Source organism: Canis aureus, chromosome 12, assembly GCF_053574225.1.
Source record: "Canis aureus isolate CA01 chromosome 12, VMU_Caureus_v.1.0, whole genome shotgun sequence".
Classification (NCBI taxonomy): domain Eukaryota; kingdom Metazoa; phylum Chordata; class Mammalia; order Carnivora; family Canidae; genus Canis; species Canis aureus.
In genome coordinates, this window is record NC_135622.1 from 43,370,097 (window position 1) to 43,388,319 (window position 18,223).

Genomic DNA, 18,223 nt, shown 5'->3' on the forward strand with positions numbered 1-18,223 from the left:
CTAGTTTTTGTAGTTTTCTACAACCAAGCCACCTTTCACAGACACTTCACAATACCGGGATGGTAACCGGGAGACCAATGCACTGTCCCGGACTGTTGTCTTTGCACAACTGAGAAGAATCCTGCTGCTTGGCTCTATATTGCAGGGATATCGTACAGATTGAGATTATCAAACCTCAAAGCTATGCTTGAAGAGATTCACAAGTAAATATATGCTGATGTTAAATGTCAGTGTTTTCACTGAACTTGCTTCACTTTGGGGCCAAATCATTGGGAACCTGGTACTAAAACCTAACAGGAAATAGCTAATCCCCCTTTATCGATCAGTAGTCTTTCTGAAACACGTTTTGCTGTGCATGATGTCTCACAAAACCAGGGGTCTGTGGTGTTTCTTCAGACAGCCCTCATCTCGTCTGCGTCGTTTCTTTTTTGTTCAACTAAGCTTTACCCCTCAAACTCACGACCCCAGGTTCAAGAGTCACATGCTTTCCTAAGCCAGCCAGGCGCCCCTCTTCTTCGTTAGACTTCACTCCATCTACCCTTATTCTGTCATTTTCTTATTTTTCCATTCAGATTTTTAAAAATATTTTACCATGTATGTTTCCTTCATTTTCTGCATTGGGAACAAAGCAAACAGGACCTGTCCAAGGACAGACTGGTGCTAGTTACATTTGTTGCATCTACTTGGCCGTCAGAGGACAATAGTCCATCCCTTTACCAGAATTCAGCATCTGCACTGTGCTCCTGCTGGCTAGGCAGCTAAAAGGCTAGCGGTACACATCTCTCTCCTTTACATCATGTCTTCAACCTTACATTGTTACCCATCACAGGATCAGCCCTGCTTGGCATCTGATGGTCTCAGTCATTTGTTTATTAAGTGAATGATTAGCACTGGAATTGTTAGCGGTAATTAACAAATGTGTGCTTTATGCCTTGATAGCGGGTACCAGCATTTAAGTACTGCTCAAGTTTGCTTTCCGGGTGCAGAATACCAGTCTTTTGAAATCTGCACACTCTTTTAAATGACCAAAATCAATGCACAGCTTTAATTAGTATATTCCTGAATGCCTTAAATGTCTGAGGCACTGAGAACAAAGATGAATGCAGGGTAACCTAGGTAGCTTTCAGGCTGTTAAGCATCTCACTTTGACTCAGGTCATGATCTTGCGGTCCTGAGATCAAGCCCCGAGTCTGTTTTTCTCTGCCCCTCTCCCCACCCAAGCGCGCACATTCTCTAATAAAAACTAAAAAAAATCTCAGATAATTTATAAATTTGCTAATTGCACAATCCTGAACACAATTCTCTAAACTCCCATCCACACCTAGCTTCATCTTTCCCTATTTATGAAAGCAGATATCAGGCAGTTTCCATTAAGTAGTCATCTAGCATTTAATTCATTCAGTTGGCAGACACTTATTGAACACCAATTATGTATTGGTTTTTGTACAAGGTATACAAAGATAAGGAAGACTTTCTCTCTGTCCTTATAAAATAGAGCTTAAGGAATAGGGCTTTTTTTTTTTTTTTTTAAGTAAGCTCCACACCCAGTATGGGGCTTGAACTTACGACCCTGAGACCAAGACCTGTGTTGAAATCGAGTCAGATGCTTAACCAACAGAGCGACTCGGGCACCTCCAGACAAATTATTTTTTAAAGAAGTATTCAAAGGCACTAAAACGGAAAAACCAAATATGTTCAGAGTCTTGCTTTGCAGATGGTTTCCTTTTGAACCGTTCAAAGTTTTAGCCTAGTGGTTTCTAGATATAGAATATTGAAATTAATATCTCTAAGTATAGATACCTATAGATCGATATAGGCTTATAATCGACAGGTATAGAACACTGAAATTAATACTTAATGGCAAAATAAAATACTTTTTGGAATATTTACATTGGAGAATAGGCACCAGATGGTTAAGGTTAGGTACTCTGATATAGCAGGTCGTTTTGAGATACTGGAGATTCTCAAGGCCTGGAACTGTCACAGGCTATGGTAGTTAGGGCAGTGGTTCTCAAACTTCATGTACATGGGAATCCTCTGAAGGACTTATTAAAACAGATTTCTAGGTCCCACACCCATAGTTTCATTCAGATCTTGAGTGTTGTGTCTCGTAACAATTCCCCAGGTCATGCCGATGCTTCTGATCCAATGACCACACTTGAGAACCACTGAACTGGAGTACAGGTTAGGCAGGGATAAACTTTCCTGAGAGAAACGCAGTTTTACTGTGTCCTGTGAAGAATGTGGAGGCAGGGCAAACCCTACCAAGGCCATTATTTATATATGGAATATGCACCTGACCCAAATCCATGGCCTTTGAGTAAATTACAAAAGATACTTTGCCTTAAGGTTAATGTATAATACAAACAGTGCCTGGCTCTGTACTCAGTTACTTGGTTTATTTACAAGAGAGACTTTAGTAAACATCCCCTCTTTTACTGAGACAGGTTTGGACACGTGGCTTTAAACCTCTGTGTTGAATAGAAGCGAACCTACTTGCAATTACATAATTTTCTTATTTGAAATTATGACAGGCAGACTTAAAGTTAAAATTTAAAACTCTTTATCCAAGTCACCATCCAAAGCAGGATTCTTATTCATTAATCCTATGTTTTGCTCACCTTCTTCAATGAACCTGTTATTCTACAATGAGGTACTTCGTGTGAGGCACCTTTTGTAGCCAACATTGACTGGTTGCCAAGCAGACTGCTGCCACCCCGGGGAAGCTCATGATTCCTCTCGCCCTTTCTGCTAAAAGGAGGGGAATTCATGGTACAGGGTCAAGGGCAAGACGGGAGAGTAGAGTACAGATCCAGCCTAATAGAGATCTGAGGTGAATAGTAAGTTCTCTCTGTTCCATCCATCAGCAGCAAAAGTACTTAAGTTGAAATGATAAAACGTGAAGCCTGTTAGGTCCAATGGTCTTGTATCCCTGGCTGCGTCTGAGTCAAATTTCCCTATAAGAGAAACACTGCTACTCTGAACAAAATTGTCCTTTATAGTAGCCCCCATCAGAGGTTAGGATAGTTCCTTCAGGGTTCCAAAATTTCAGACTTCTAGAAACTACTTGTTGTTTCTCTTCCAGTACTGTGCCATTGATTCTTGCATAAAATTCTGGAATGCTGGCTCTTCACGGCTTTCCTCTGTAACTGCAAGGAAAAAAGGTCAATTCTTAACTTTCCCATTAGAAAGGTATCAGATAATGGTAGATTAGAGCTGCTGTCACTAATCCATCAGAAACAGTACTCTGCTTCTAATAAACTAAGTGTTTACTTCTCCCAAAGAAGAAATATCTTCTACAAGCATGCTCTATTTATGTTGCCCAAAACGTACAATTTCTTTCATCTATGAGTGGGGAGAATACCTCCCTCATAAAGTAACTAAAATGAGGTCCCGCTCCTAGGTATTTTTAACCAAGAGAAATATATACAGCAGCCTTATTCGTAACAGCTAAAATCTGGAAACAACCCTAATGGCAATCTGCTGATGAATGGATAGACCACTCATGGTAAAAGGCATATCATGGCATATTATTATTCATCGGTAAAAAGAACATACTTCTGACACAAGGATGGACTGCAAGAGCATTACACTGACTGAAAAAAGTCAAACGCGAAAAGCTAAAACACTGCGATTCCAATTATACAACATTCTAGAAAAAAGCAAATTACAGGAATAGGAATCAGATTAGTGATTGCCAAAAACTAAGTGTGCAGAAAGGGAACTGAATAAAAACAAGCATGAGGAACTTTTGGGGGTGGTGGAAGTATTCCGTATCTTGACCTATGATGGCTGTTACTAATGCACATATATTTGTTAAAATTCAGCAAACTAAAAACTCTTAAAAAGGGTGGGCTTTACTGTTTGTAAATTATACCTCAATAAGTCTGAGTCAATGAGCCATTTGATGTTAGCATCCAGCATACTGGACGGCAAAGAGAGGTTTGCTCTTGGTCGTAGCTAGAACCGAAAAATGTTTCAAGAAACGGATTCTGATCACAGTCCATAAACTATGCCAGATGGAACCCTGCTGAGGCCACCTTATGCATTCTTGCCCCTCACGCCCTAAGTGTTCTTTTTTTTTTCTTTTTTTTTTTTAAAGATTTTATTTATTTATTCATGAGAGACACACAGAGAGAGAGGCAGAGACACAGGCAGAGGGAGAAGCAGGCTCCATGCAGGGAGCCAATGCGGGACTCGATCCCGGGTCTCCAGGATCACACCCTGGACTGAAGGCGACGCTAAACCGCTGAGCCACCCAGGCTGCCCCTCACCCCCTATGTATTCTTAAGAGAGTATTTACAGAAAACAAAAATTCTAGATTTCTCAAATGGATTTCGAGCTAAAGATGAGAAGACACAAGACTAATTAAAAGCCTGTAATGAGCTCAATGTTGACCGTTCAGTAGAGGCCAGGAACTCTCAATACATGAACTCTTTCCTGCTGCTATATCCAATGCCATCTCTTCTCTCCCCTATCACTGGCTGCATGTGTAAGGTTTCTCTGAATAAGAAGCTCCCGAGCAAACATGATGGGGATGAGCAGCTACTGTCTTCATGAGCCACTTCAGCCACCTCTCACCTCTGTGATCAATATCATCAGTATCACTGTCGGCTTCGTCATCCTCTTCATCCAAAGTTCCCCGAGTCAGGATCAAGTCAGAAGGGTCAAGTGCAGGAGATAAGCTGTCTACAGAGAAAACACCAATCAGTAGCATGTCATGAACCTATATGTCCTCAAAAAGATGATTCTGATTCAGTGACTATGGTTATAAATTGGCAGGATGAAAGTGGTCGTGATAAATATAAATGCAGGATTTTACCTTTTCTAAATGTATTATTGTTAATACCACTTAACTTTTACAGTAGTATAGTTCACAAAATGCTTCCAGGATCCCAGTAACCGCAAGGTGCTCTTTTTAAGCTGAAGAAAATAATTTTCAAGTAGCTTGCCCTCTTTCATTCTTACTAGCTCCTAGAAGAGGCTATAGTTTTTCTTATGAAGACTAAGGACATCTGAGCAGATGCAGTGTGCTGGGGAGTCAGGGTAAAGGAAGATCCAGATGGAAATTTAAGTTCTGAGGGTCTGAAGAGAACAGATGGTAAAATGGCAGGCAGCAAAGGAGCCCAGATATTATTCAAGAAAAAGAGGGAAGGAGGAAAATGGGAAACTGAATCTACTCTTAGAGACTAATTTCCTACTCCGAGAAACTCAACTAGGGCTAAGTCCCAAGTAAAGTCGAATTCAGCCTGCGAGGGTTGGGCTTTACAAGAACCTCCATGATGCCACATATCCTAGAGCCTTCAGGAGGCTCGTCAGAGAAAAGTCAGCTGGGGATTGAGGAGGCCAACAGTGACAACAGCAAGAGACACAGATCTCTGGGGGCCTGCGGCCCTGAAGACGGACGGTGGCATGGCGTGTTAACAGTCAGAGCTTCAGTCGGTGCCTAACTATACTTGGGATGCTCCCCCAATAATTTACTGCAAGTCTTCAACCTTTAACAGGTTATCTGAGTGTGAAAGACCTTTTGCAGCAGATTGAACACTTACTGCTTCACATATTTTTTTAAGATTTTTAATTTATTTGTTCATGAGAGACAGAGAGGGAGAGAGAGAGGCAGAGACACAGGCAGAGGGAAAAGCAGGCTCCATGGAGGGAGCCTGACATGGGACGAGATCCCAGGTCTCCAGGATCATGCCCTGGGCTCATCAGCTCAACCGCTGAGCCACCCAGGCTGCCCTGCTTCACATATTCTTGAGTGATTCAAAGGAGCGCAGCACACAGATGCTTATGTCGCTGAGGTGTGCGAGGATGGCCAGGCCAGTTCACTTAACTGGGAAACGAGCCACAGTCCAGCACCTCCCCCTCCAAGCTGCTTTGCATTGACTATCGAAGATACAGCAACAGCTTTCATGAGTAGTACTTCATTCCTTAAAGGTCAGTCCATCCATAAGTGTGGATGGGTGGGGGTGCATACATACGAAATATGAGCGCCAATCTAGAAGCCCCTAAGAATCGATGACAAAATGAATTCAAACAATAAGAAAATACAGGGGCGCCTGGGTGGCTCAGTCAGTGGAGTGCCCAATTGTTGGTTTCAGCTCAGGTTATGATCTCATGGGTCATGGGCTCAAGCTCCACACTGGGCTCCTCACTCTGTGTTGAGTTCATAAACTGAGCTGAAACCAAGAATCGGGCGCTCCACCGACTGAGCCACCCAGGCGCCAGCTTCCAATTCTTTCTTCCTCTCCCTCCCCCTCTGCCACTCCCACCTTATGCGCTTTCTCAAATAAACAATCTTTAAAAAAATTTAAAAACAAAAAAATTCACAAAAGGGGCAAAATAAAAAGACTAATATGGAAATAAAACACCTTCAAATACACAAACACAACCCATTACAAGATACAATGGTTCAGAAAATCCCATTTCAACACTAGAAGAAGATAAAATCCTTGGAAAATTTTAACAAGAACTATGCAAAAATCACATGAGGAAGAAACTCCTGAAAAATACAAAAGTACACTTGAAAATATAAACATAGTCCTTGTTCCTGGATAGGGGGACTCAATAGGACAACTGTCAGTTTTCCCTATATTAATGAACATAATGCAAGACCAATAAAAAATACCAAAAAGTTTTGTTTTTTTTGTTTGTTTGTTTGTTTTTTTAGCAAGCTAAATTAGTTGATGCTTAAGTTCACGTGGAAAAATAAACATGCAATAGCCAAGGAAATGCTAAAAAAGAAAAATATGAAAAAGGACTAGCCAAAGCAGACATTAAAACATTCTATAAAGACCCTAGATAATTATAACAGTGTGGTACAGACCCAGACAGTCCAGAAGAATAAGACAGGGAGTCCAAAAATATACCCAGGTACACATGGAACTTTAGTATTCCATCTCAGATCACTGGGGCAAAGGCAGACTTTTTGAGAAATAGGGCAGGTACAACTGTTTATAAAAAAGGTAACACAGACCTATACTTCACACCATCCACAGAAGAAACTCTAAATGGAACGCGGATCTAAAGGCAGAGAACGAGGGCTGCCTGGGTGGCTCAGTCGGTTAAGCCTCTGACTCTTGGTTTCAGCTCAGGTCATGATCTCAGGGTCGTGTGACTCAGCTCCATGTCAGGCTCCATGCTCAATGCAGAGCAAATTCTGTCTCTCCTCCTTTTCCCTCCCTCTTTGCTCCTACCCCCTACTCACACTGGTATGTTTTCTCTCTCTCTCTCTCTCTCTCAAATAAATAAAAATCTTTAAATGTAGACAATGATTCCATATTAAGTACTACAATAAAACGTGAGTGAATTCCTCTTTAACACAGTATAAGTAAGGGATTCCCAATTATCACTCAAGATCCAGATGCAGTGAAGAGAAGGCAAGTAAATTTGACTACATCAAAACAAAACAAAAATTTTCACCAGGAAAAATAACACCATGGACAAAGTCAAAAAACGAGCGACAAACAGCGAGAAGATATTTCCAACATGCATCACAGAAAACGATACTATCCCTATTAGATTAATGGATATTAAAATTAGTGGGTAAACATGTGAGAATTAAAAGGACATTCGTAGGGTCTCAAAGCATCACCCACAAAATACTTATCAAGGGAAAAATAACTTTTCATAGAAAAACCTGGCAGACACCACTTTGAGTACTTAAAATTAACATCACCAACAATGGGACAAATCAACATCATGCGTCTCCTGATGTGATGCATGGAAAAGTCACAAATTCCACTTCTGTAAAGTTCTGCCAAAAAGGAGCCACCTGAATTGAGTCCTGAGGGAATATCAGTCAAACCCAAGCTGAGGAACATCCTATAAAATATCTGTCCCACATACTTGCAAATTATCACTGCTGTGAAACACAAAGTCTAAAGAAACATTCCAGATTAAAGGAGAGAGAGACAAGACAACTAAATGCAATGCAGATCCAGGATTTTCTCCTGCTGTACAGGGCAAACAGCTACACCTAAATAAGGATTACACACTATACGACAGTAGCAGTGTTCATTTCCTAATTTCTAGTAATGAGCTTATATAAAATATCCTTGTTTTAGGAAATACAGACAGAAGTATCAAGGATGATATTGAAAAATAAGTGTATAACTTACAGGACTCTGAAAAAAGGAACATGTTTTGTTTACAAATGTATACGTATATACAAAGTCATACAGCATGAGAAGAAGACAATGAAGCAACGTGGTAAAATGTTGACATTTTGTGAATCTGGTTGAATGCTACATAGTAATAATTCTACTAGCCACACAATTTTTCTGTTAATCTGAAAGTAGGTCAAAATAAACAGGAAACAAGGGAGGAGAGTGGAAGGCAAAAAACGTATTTAAGAAAACTGAGTGGGGGGATGGGGTAACTGGGGGACAGGCGTTAAGGAGGGCACTTGATGTGATAAGCACTGGGTGCTATTATGCAACTGATGAACCACTAAACTCTACCCTCAACTTCTTAATACACTGTATGTTAACTAATTTAGGTTTTTTGTAAAGTGTTTAAGAAAATAGAGAAGACATCAAGTATCTAGCTGAAGTAAAGCAAAACCTACCTGAAGAGGAAGAACTCAAAGTGGTATAGTTAAATACAACGTCCAGTTTACCTTTGCAAATCACACACAAAACAAAAGCGGTAGAATAGATAGATAAATACATTGATCAATCTCAAACACATTATATTTTTATCCTTTTCTCGCTCTTAAACAGAAGTATCTTCCTGCTCAGTGGAAATACGCATATCATCCTTTCAGTTCCTAACACCAGGAGACCCTCCAGTACCTGTGGCAGTCCCTGTGTCCAAGGCTACAGAGCCCATATCTTTCCGAAGGCGTTCCAGTTGTTCCTTCTGATGCTGGCTCTGTGCATTGGCCTGTACACACAAAGAAAAATATCTTCATATTAAAAAAGGAGTCCTAGGGGGTGCCTGGGTGGCTCAGTCCGTTAAGCATCTAACTCTTAATTTCGGTTCAGGTCATGATCTGTGTAGCTGAGCATGGAGCCTGCTTAAGATTCTCCCTCCCTCCGCACCCTCCCCACCCAGGTAACACCCTCTCTCTCTACAAAATAAATATAAATCAAATAAAATCTTTAGGGAAAAAAAAATAGGAGCCCTGAATTAGACGCCAGACTTGTAACAGGAGATGACTAAGTATACACACAAACACTAGAGGCTATTTAGACATTGAGGCAGGTAAGAGATAGCAGATACAGAAACACCAAGCAGTGTGGATCAAGATAGCACAAGTTCAGACTGGAGGGCTCTGCAGAATGAATTAGGGGTTGCAGAAGTTAGTCACAAGAACCCATCAAAAGAACCGTCAAGCAGACTCAGCAGTGATAAGGGGCCCAATGGAGCTGAAGGGGGCAGGCCAAGCGATTATTTGGAATAAGCACTGTGAACCACTTTTTTCTTAAAATTCTATAACCAGCTCTTAAATGCAGCTTAGAGTAGGAGTGGGGTGGGGCCCAGGAAGTGCTTAGCAAATCTAACAGGAAAAATCAGACTTTAAGAAATTCACATAAAGAGAAGAAAAACAATTAAGGGGCCCTCCTGCATCTAGACAGCACACATACAGGTTTACTAATTTAAAATAACAAACACGTAGAACATACACTGATAGCCCCCCAAAAAGTATTTATGGCAGGAGGATTAGTGCATGGTTTAAAGTTCTTTTTTAGTGGCCCAAAACATACACATAGCCTCCTCTCTTACCAGTGACTTCTTCAGACGTTCATATTCAGGACGATACTCCCTGGAGAGAGAAAACACTTTCTAAATTCCTGTGTTTAATAATCTGTCCTGCCCGCCTCCACATCATTTCCATGTTCCTAGGGCTCTGACAGTAACAGAAGACCTTACTTTACTGAATGTTAGATGGAACAAGTCTTAGTCACTGATATTCTATCCCTATGAAATTAAAAGTCAAAGTGCTTGTCCCCACTCTGAAACCAGCAAAGAGACAAAAAACTGCTGGCCGGGAAAGATGAACTCTGTGGAGTTCATGTCTGATGAGCTCATCATTTGTTTGGATAAACACAGTGATGAATAAAAGAAGGTAGGCCTGTTGGGCTCGGGAAGCTCAATGTGTAATTATGTGGCTTATCTGGGCAACAACAAAAGGGTCTGTCCTGAGGCTTTGGTAACACACAGAAAGACCCCTTCTCTGATGAATCAAAATCAAAATAATGTGTCTAAAAATCACCATGTGGTTGTTAGAATCTTGCTAACAAATGAAGCCAAAGGAAGCCAATTATCATGCCACCCCCCAAGGAAAGCGTTCGGATTACATTTTCCTTTAAGTAAACAGAATTCCAGTATCAACCTGATAACAGTAACAACAATCCTTTATCGTAAAATGTGCTTGCTATGTGTCAGCCATTATACTAGGTGCTTCAGATATATTTTCTCAAATAACGCTCACAACCTTAACAATAAAATGCTACTATCCCTGATGTACAAATGATGAACACCTGCTAAGGCCACCCATTTATTCGGTGGAGAAAACAGAAATCCAACCCATGTCTGTCTGACTCCACAGGCTATGTTCTTAATCCAGGGTCAGCCAATGTGGCAAACAGGCCAAATCATGCCTATTTTTGTAAATAAATTTTATTAGGACACAGCCATGCCCATTCGTTTGCAAACTGTTTACGGATGCTTTCGCCCTACAATGACAGTTGAGAGTTGCAACAAAGATCGTATGGCCTACAAAAGCCTGAAATATTTACAATCTGGCTTTTTACAAAAAAAAAATGTCTGGGGTGCCCGTATGGCTCTGTCCGTTAAGCATCTGCATTCAGCTCGGGTCATGATCCCAGGGTCCTGGGACCAAGCCCTGCATTGGGCTCCCTAATCAGCAGGGAGCCTGCTTCTCTCGCTCCCTCTCTGCCTGCAGCCTCCCCTGCTTGTGCTGTCAAATAAGTAAATAAGATCTCTTAAAAATTTTTTAAAAAATAAAACAAAAAATGAAGTCTGAAGACTCTTGCTCTTAATCAGTAAATACAGTGAAAGTTGTACACTATGTTTAAAGAAGGTTAATGGAGACTTATCCCTAAGGGTACACACACAGATCCAGTACACATCCAAATGACAAATGTAATACCTACACTGTGAAACCCAAATGCTTTGCCTGGCAAAACTGCTATCGTATCAGATTGTGGGTTACTAAAAATGTCATCAAGAGGATTTTTCCTTCATCCTCACCTTTCATATTCTTCTGCAGCACTGGTGACTTGCACGAAGAGTTCATCTAAGCCTGTACCCAGAACAGCAGACACACCCACCACCTGCCAAAAGCATCAATGCCACTGAACAAACAACTGTGTATTTTAATTTTTTTTTTTTTTCTTTTTTTTTAATTTATTTTTTATTGGTGTTCAATTTACTAACATACAGAATAACACCCAGTGCCCATCACCCATTCACTCCCACCCCCCGCCCTCCTCCCCTTCTACCACCCCTAGTTCGTTTCCCAGAGTTAGCAGTCTTTACGTTCTATCTCCCTTTCTGATATTTCCCACACATTTCTTCTCCCTTCCCTTATATTCCCTTTCACTATTATTTATATTCCCCAAATGAATGAGAACATATAATGTTTGTCCTTCTCCAATTGACTTACTTCACTCAGCATAATACCCTCCAGTTCCATCCACGTTGAAGCAAATGGTGGGTATTTGTCATTTCTAATAGCTGAGTAATATTCCATTGTATACATAAACCACATCTTCTTTATCCATTCATCTTTCGTTGGACACCGAGGCTCCTTCCACAGTTTGGCTATCGTGGCCATTGCTGCTAGAAACATCGGGGTGCAGGTGTCCCGGCGTTTCATTGCATTTGTATCTTTGGGGTAAATCCCCAGCAGTGCAATTGCTGGGTCGTAGGGCAGGTATATTTTTAACTGTTTGAGGAACATCCACACAGTTTTCCAGAGTGGCTGCACCAGTTCACATTCCCACCAACAGTGTAAGAGGGTTCCCTTTTCTCCGCATCCTCTCCAACATTTGTTGTTTCCTGCCTTGTTAATTTTCCCCATTCTCACTGGTGTGAGGTGGTATCTCATTGTAGTTTTGATTTGTATTTCCCTGATGGCAAGTGATGCAGAACATTTTCTCATATGCATGTTGGCCATGTCTATGTCTTCCTCTGTGAGATTTCTGTTCATGTCTTTTGCCCATTTCATGATTGGATTGTTTGTTTCTTTGGTGTTGAGTTTAATAAGTTCTTTATAGATCTTGGAAACTAGCCCTTTATCTGATATGTCATTTGCAAATATCTTCTCCCATTCTGTAGGTTGTCTTTGAGTTTTGTTGACTGTATCCTTTGCTGTGCAAAAGCTTCTTATCTTGATGAAGTCCCAATAGTTCATTTTTGCTTTTGTTTCTTTTGCCTTCATGGATGTATCTTGCAAGAAGTTACTATGGCCGAGTTCAAAAAGGGTGTTGCCTGTGTTCTTCTCTAGAAATAAGATCTCTTAAAAATTTTTTAAAAAATAAAACAAAAAATGAAGTCTGAAGACTCTTGCTCTTAATCAGTAAATACAGTGAAAGTTGTACACTATGTTTAAAGAAGGTTAATGGAGACTTCTTATCCCTAAGGGTACACACACAGATCCAGTACACATCCAAATGACAAATGTAATACCTACACTGTGAAACCCAAATGCTTTGCCTGGCAAAACTGCTATCGTATCAGATTGTGGGTTACTAAAAATGTCATCAAGAGGATTTTTCCTTCATCCTCACCTTTCATATTCTTCTGCAGCACTGGTGACTTGCACGAAGAGTTCATCTAAGCCTGTACCCAGAACAGCAGACACACCCACCACCTGCCAAAAGCATCAATGCCACTGAACAAACAACTGTGTATTTTTAAATGGTGTATATATTACTTTGTTCAAATGTCATAAAATCTTCATAAAAGAAGTTTAGATACCTCAAGAAGTCTCTGGCAAAGGGTGAAGCTAAAACAAAACAGCACACATACTCAAAAGCCATGGAAAGAAGTTTATGGAAAAGAGAAGGCTGGATAAAAAGAAAATCAGGAGAAACACACAGCGAGGCTTCTCATCTATTCCCTGTCAAATCTAACCACTGCTTGTTCTCTATAAAAATTATTATCTCGGGTGCCTGGGTGGCTCAGTCGGTTCAGTGTCTGCCTTTGGCTCGGGTCGTGGTCCAAGATCCTGGGATGGAGCCCGGCATTAGGCTCCTTGCACAGGAGGGAGTCTGCTTCTCCCTCTCCTGCCCCTTCCCTTGCTCATGTTCTCCCTCACTCTTTCTCTCAAATAAATAAAATCTTTAAAAAAAAAATTAGTATCTCAATGCCTTTGCTTGAGCAATTACCATCCTCCCTGCCATCCCGACTCACATTTGCTTATGTAAATCATACCCTTCCTTCAAAGCATACCTCTAATGCTATATCCTCCAAAATCCCTCATTTCAAGAGTGATCTGCCCCTCAGCAGCATCAGGCCCAACCTCCAATCTTAGTAAGATCTTTACCACAATATATTATGTTTCAATTCTGTATGTACCCTTCTCTTTGAACTAGATCATAAACTCTGAAGGTAGGGTCTTTATCTTATTTATCTTCTTTTTTTTTTTAAGTAAATATCCAATGAGGGGCTCGAACTCATGACCCTGAGGTTAAGAGCCAGCCATGGGGTACCTGGTTGGCTCAATAGTTTGGGCATCTGCCTTCGGCTCAGGTCATGATCTCAGGGTCCTGGGATAGAGGCCCATGTCGGGCTCCCTGTTCGGCAGGGAGCTGGCTTCTCCTTCTCCCTCTGCCCTTCTCCCTGCTCATGTGCGCTTATTCTCTCTCAAATAAATAAATAGAATCTTTAAAAAAAAAAAAAAAAGCCAGCCACCTCTACTTTATCTTTTAAACTTCCAGTTTTAAAACTGGAAAGCAACATGCAAAAGAGGTGGGAAAACCTCCAATTTTTAATAAGTAATGCTTTAAATGCTTTGTGAAAATACCAAACTTCTTTTCTAAGACAGGTTCAACGCCAGCCCTATGGTTAAGAGGATGTCTGAAGGGACTGTCAGTATAAGCAGTGGTGAAAGTTTACCTTAAGTGAGCTGTAAAACTCATCCAACACCAGGCTCATTGAACGAGTCAGGTTACTGACGTATGTAGTCTCTTGATTCAAGGCATCTTGGAAAGCTTCAAAATCTTGCATCCATTCCACTGCAAAGCTGTGATCAATGATGTCAGTCTGTACCAAACAGAAGACAATTATCAGCAATCAGAGATGTGTTTAGATACCAAACAACGTCAAAATAATTTTAATTAAATGCCAACCACAAAGCAACTATTCATATTTTTTTTCTCTGCTTCCCTCATTTCCTCCTCCACTACAATAAACCATAAAGGACCACGGCTACTGTAAATAAATGAACATATGTGTTCTCTTGGTTGAAGCCGACCCTTCACTATCCACTGCCAAGTGACCATGACCACAGTAGATGCCAGCACATTCTAGGCTCTGAAGTCATGTACTCTCTTGAATCCTTGCTGTCGACTCAAGAAAAGTGAAGTTTTCTGTTTTAATTGCTCTGCCAATTAACAAGCAGTCCCTCCCCCATATACATAGTTGTGATTCTGAGGGATAACCTATACACTATGATTGAGGGGCTACTCTATCCAGTTTTAAATTACTCTGAGGAGAGCCAGTAATAAATATTCATTTAATTCGACTGAATCTTTTTCCTACAAACGCTCATGACTTTGTTTCAGTTAAGTTTGAATCTATTCTCCGACATGTGAAAATCCTCACCTACCCAAACCCCTAAACCTTCCAATAACACAAGGTTCTGATGAAAAAGAAATACTAAACCACAAAAGGAAGGAACCACTTACTTTATTCATAACCACAATGAAAGGCAGCTTGGTTTTGTACAAGATGCTGAAAATCAAACATCAAGACGTTATCAGTGAAAGCACTTAAGCTCTTGCTTACCCAAGTGTCAGTCTGCTAGAACCGAGTAACGAGAACTGGAATGGGTTCAGACGCTACATATAGCTATCCATCCTGACACAGCCCTCACATTCTACTCTCCCAAGAGGAAGAGGTACTTCACCGCTACCATTAGGCAAACAACACACATACGTTCTCTTTCTTTCTTGGAGTAAGAATGCTTTGATATTCATCTGGTTTTCTGTGTATGGTTTTTTGGTCCGGTTGTTTCTACCAAATAATTGTCTCTTTTAAACAATATATATGGAAACAACGCTGTCAGACATCAGATTTCAATTTGGATTACAATTTATTGCATCTACCAAGAAGGTATATCCCTAGTCATAGGAGAAGGCACAAATGCTGGTGATGGCTTTTATGTATCCACCAAATAAAATTCTCTCAAATTTCATAATAATTTCCCTTGCTCTATGTCGAATGCACTCACATACCCTAGTAAGCCATGTCTCTCTGTCCTTAATGACACCAAGTTGGGGCAAACTTGTGCTTTTTGGAATCATAGATAAATCTCTTTATTCACAATCTCTCATTTTATAATTTAAGTCTACATGTCATAACACAGAAAAGGAACATTTAGATCAGAGGGCTCTATTCTATTTAGACTCGTTTCATTCAACTGCGAGCAACTACCAAAAGGTTCGTGTTCATACACTACCTGTTTCTGTAACAAGCAAAGGGGGAAGATGAGAAGCTGGTCAAAGAGAATGCTAACACATATGCCTCTTTTCTCATCTAATCTCTCCCCAGCTCACAACTACTAAACTGAGGGGCACATCTGAATGAGCACAAATCCAGGTTGGTAAGCACTCAGGACTCAAATATAAAAAAGAAAAGAGGAGGCCTCCTACCTTGATGTAATACCATGGCCCACCAACAATCCATTACCTGCAGGCATAGAGCATATTGGACATGAAGGTCACTGGATTGGTACTTCTTGATGTATCCATGACGTATATGACAACTGTGGGAAATGAGGAGGCCTAAAGCCACAAAATAATCACAGCCTTAGTCAAAGGACTCATGACCTATCTCCAAACTCTTTTCCCACCTTCCTTAGCAAGGGAAAACCACTTTAGGCAGGGTGCCAAGAGCTTCCACAACTAACTTCCCATATAGCATCCCACTCAATAAAAACTGCTTAACCAGTTTAGCTCTCCAGTTAGTCTAACAAGTCCTTGAATACTCACCAGGGCTTCAGTGATGATTGTCCCAGAAGCTGACCACGTGAAAACCTCAATCTGTCCAGGTGTGTCAATCAAGACATATCTGTATCAAGAACAACCATTCGAGAAGTATCCCACCTGTGAAATACTGAAAGCTATTCCAGCACACGTAACACTGAACATCTGCTTATCCAAGAAGAAATAACCTCTTCACACTGTCAAGTCTAACTTCCTCCCACTGCCCTTAAAACATATACTACCTGTCCAGTATTCATGATACCAGGCAGGAGTAGCAGTCTACAAATTGCTGCAAATTATCACAGAAGAAACTATGATCGTTTTAGAAACACACAGTGTTAAAAATGAGAGATAAACAAAACCAGAAGGCAAATCCCTTGGGGAACCATCTGGTTTCTTGGGGTCGTGGTGGGGGGGTTGAAGGAAGGTTTTGAATTCTCTATAATGAGCATATAGTCTTTTATTTTTTTTAAAGATTTATTTATTTCTTCATGAGAGACACAGAGACATAAACAGAGGGAGAAGCAGGCTCCCTGCAGGGAGCCCGATGCAGGACTCAATCCCAGAACCCTGGGGTCACGACCTGAGTCAAAGACAGACACCCAACCACCGAGCTACCCAGGCGCCCCTGAAGATTTATTTTTAAACAAGGGTTAGAAAGGTACTTCAGAGATTTTAATGCCAACAAATGTGTTTTCCCAAGAGAAGGCAGGGAGACAACTGAATTTGGACAAAGTCTTAAAACACCTCCTGGGAAGCCGTGGGCATATATGACAGTGATTGGGGGTAGGATACTATTGAATTTAGCTCATCACTGTAGAGCATCTTAATGATTTCTTTTGCCCACCTTTTTGTTTCACTTCTAATGGTTTCATCTCTATCTACACCCTTTCAGAGCCCGATGGTATCCTGAAATCCTTGAGACACGTCAACTACAGAGTAATAAACAGGTGTTAAGCCAAAAGCACTTACTTAGACATGTTCTGGGCCTTCTCAATAAATTTCATCACCTGAAAGAAAAAAGATGCCAATTAAAAACAGGATCCATCTTCAATACAAAAATCACCGTTTCCAGGGCGGCCCACCTTATAAGCAACTATCAACTACTGAATCTCTAATCTCTGTTCTCAGTCTTAGGACACCAACTAATAAACTCCATGAACTAAGGAAACACAGTCACATCAGCAGCACTGACACACCCCAACACCCCAGAGTGTACTGCAGGGTCCTGAGAAGCTGAAGACGATCTCTCACTTTCGGGTCATATCTCTTAGTACTTTGGTATAAAATGTTTAACAGCCTGTCTCTTGGAGTGACATGAGGGTAAAAAATTCATGATTACAAAACACCACTCTTGTAGAAGTAGGAGAAAAACCTAAACAGTGACAATTATCTGTCACATGTAAAAAAGCCCCATTATCTTTCCATTCCATGCCTGCTACCCCTCCCACTCCCCAATCCTTCCCTCCATCCTCAAGGTGACACTATAAGCCAAGATCAAGAAAAGAACCTAGATTTTTGTTTTATTGGCCATCACCAATATTAAATGTGAAGTGTCTCACAATACTGATTATCCTGTCATAACTTACTTCTCTATCAAAATGTTTACTTATTTTCCATATGTATATCCAGGTTTATTGCTCTTCTTTCCCAATGTGAGCAAGCTAGGCATTCAAAAGTCAGAGGTTTTTGGGGATCCCTGGGTGGCTCAGCGGTCTGGCGCCTGCCTTTGGCCCAGGGCGTGATCCTGGAGTCCCAGGATGGAGTCCCACATCGGGCTCCCGGCATGGAGCCTGCTTCTCCCTCCTCCTGTATCTCTGCCCCCACCCACCCCCCTCTCTATCAAAAATAAATATTTCTTTAAAAAAAAATAAGTCTGTCATCTGTTTAATAAAAAAAAAAAAAAGTCATAGGTTTCTACACAGTCATGTCTATAAAAGTAAAAACAGACATACCTGATCAAATCTGGTAGCAAAGAGATTGAGTGAGGTCACTATACCGCCGTTTGGCCCAAGCCCGTACCTGGACACCAAGTTGAGGAT

General features: G+C 40.9%; 2 protein-coding genes across 7 annotated transcripts in view; one reads left to right on the forward strand and one right to left on the reverse strand.

The window, feature by feature from the left end:
* Window positions 1-17,743, forward strand: part of LOC144324509 (STAGA complex 65 subunit gamma) — a 30,636-nt gene extending 12,893 nt beyond the window's left edge. Inside the window, exons 7-8 of one of the 6 annotated variants that reach the window (XR_013389989.1) lie at window positions 8,988-9,057; window positions 17,077-17,743. The gene's annotated coding sequence lies outside the window, so the exon portion shown is untranslated. Of the gene's footprint in view, window positions 3,852-8,987; window positions 9,058-11,239; window positions 11,348-15,747 lie in introns of those variants that run through there. The other 5 variants (XR_013389988.1, XM_077915943.1, XM_077915945.1 and 2 more) reach the window with 5 other exon arrangements.
* Window positions 2,547-18,223, reverse strand: part of LOC144324528 (GPN-loop GTPase 1) — a 20,287-nt gene continuing 4,610 nt past the window's right edge. Inside the window, exons 4-14 of the mRNA XM_077915997.1 lie at window positions 18,137-18,203; window positions 17,154-17,191; window positions 16,188-16,266; window positions 15,886-15,980; window positions 14,883-14,928; window positions 14,092-14,238; window positions 12,762-12,844; window positions 9,730-9,769; window positions 8,796-8,886; window positions 4,582-4,689; window positions 2,547-3,149 (exon numbers count right to left, since the gene is read on the reverse strand). Of these exons, the coding sequence (XP_077772123.1) occupies window positions 3,064-3,149; window positions 4,582-4,689; window positions 8,796-8,886; window positions 9,730-9,769; window positions 12,762-12,844; window positions 14,092-14,238; window positions 14,883-14,928; window positions 15,886-15,980; window positions 16,188-16,266; window positions 17,154-17,191; window positions 18,137-18,203 (880 nt within the window). The 3' untranslated portion in view covers window positions 2,547-3,063. The remainder of the gene's footprint in view (window positions 3,150-4,581; window positions 4,690-8,795; window positions 8,887-9,729; window positions 9,770-12,761; window positions 12,845-14,091; window positions 14,239-14,882; window positions 14,929-15,885; window positions 15,981-16,187; window positions 16,267-17,153; window positions 17,192-18,136; window positions 18,204-18,223) is intronic.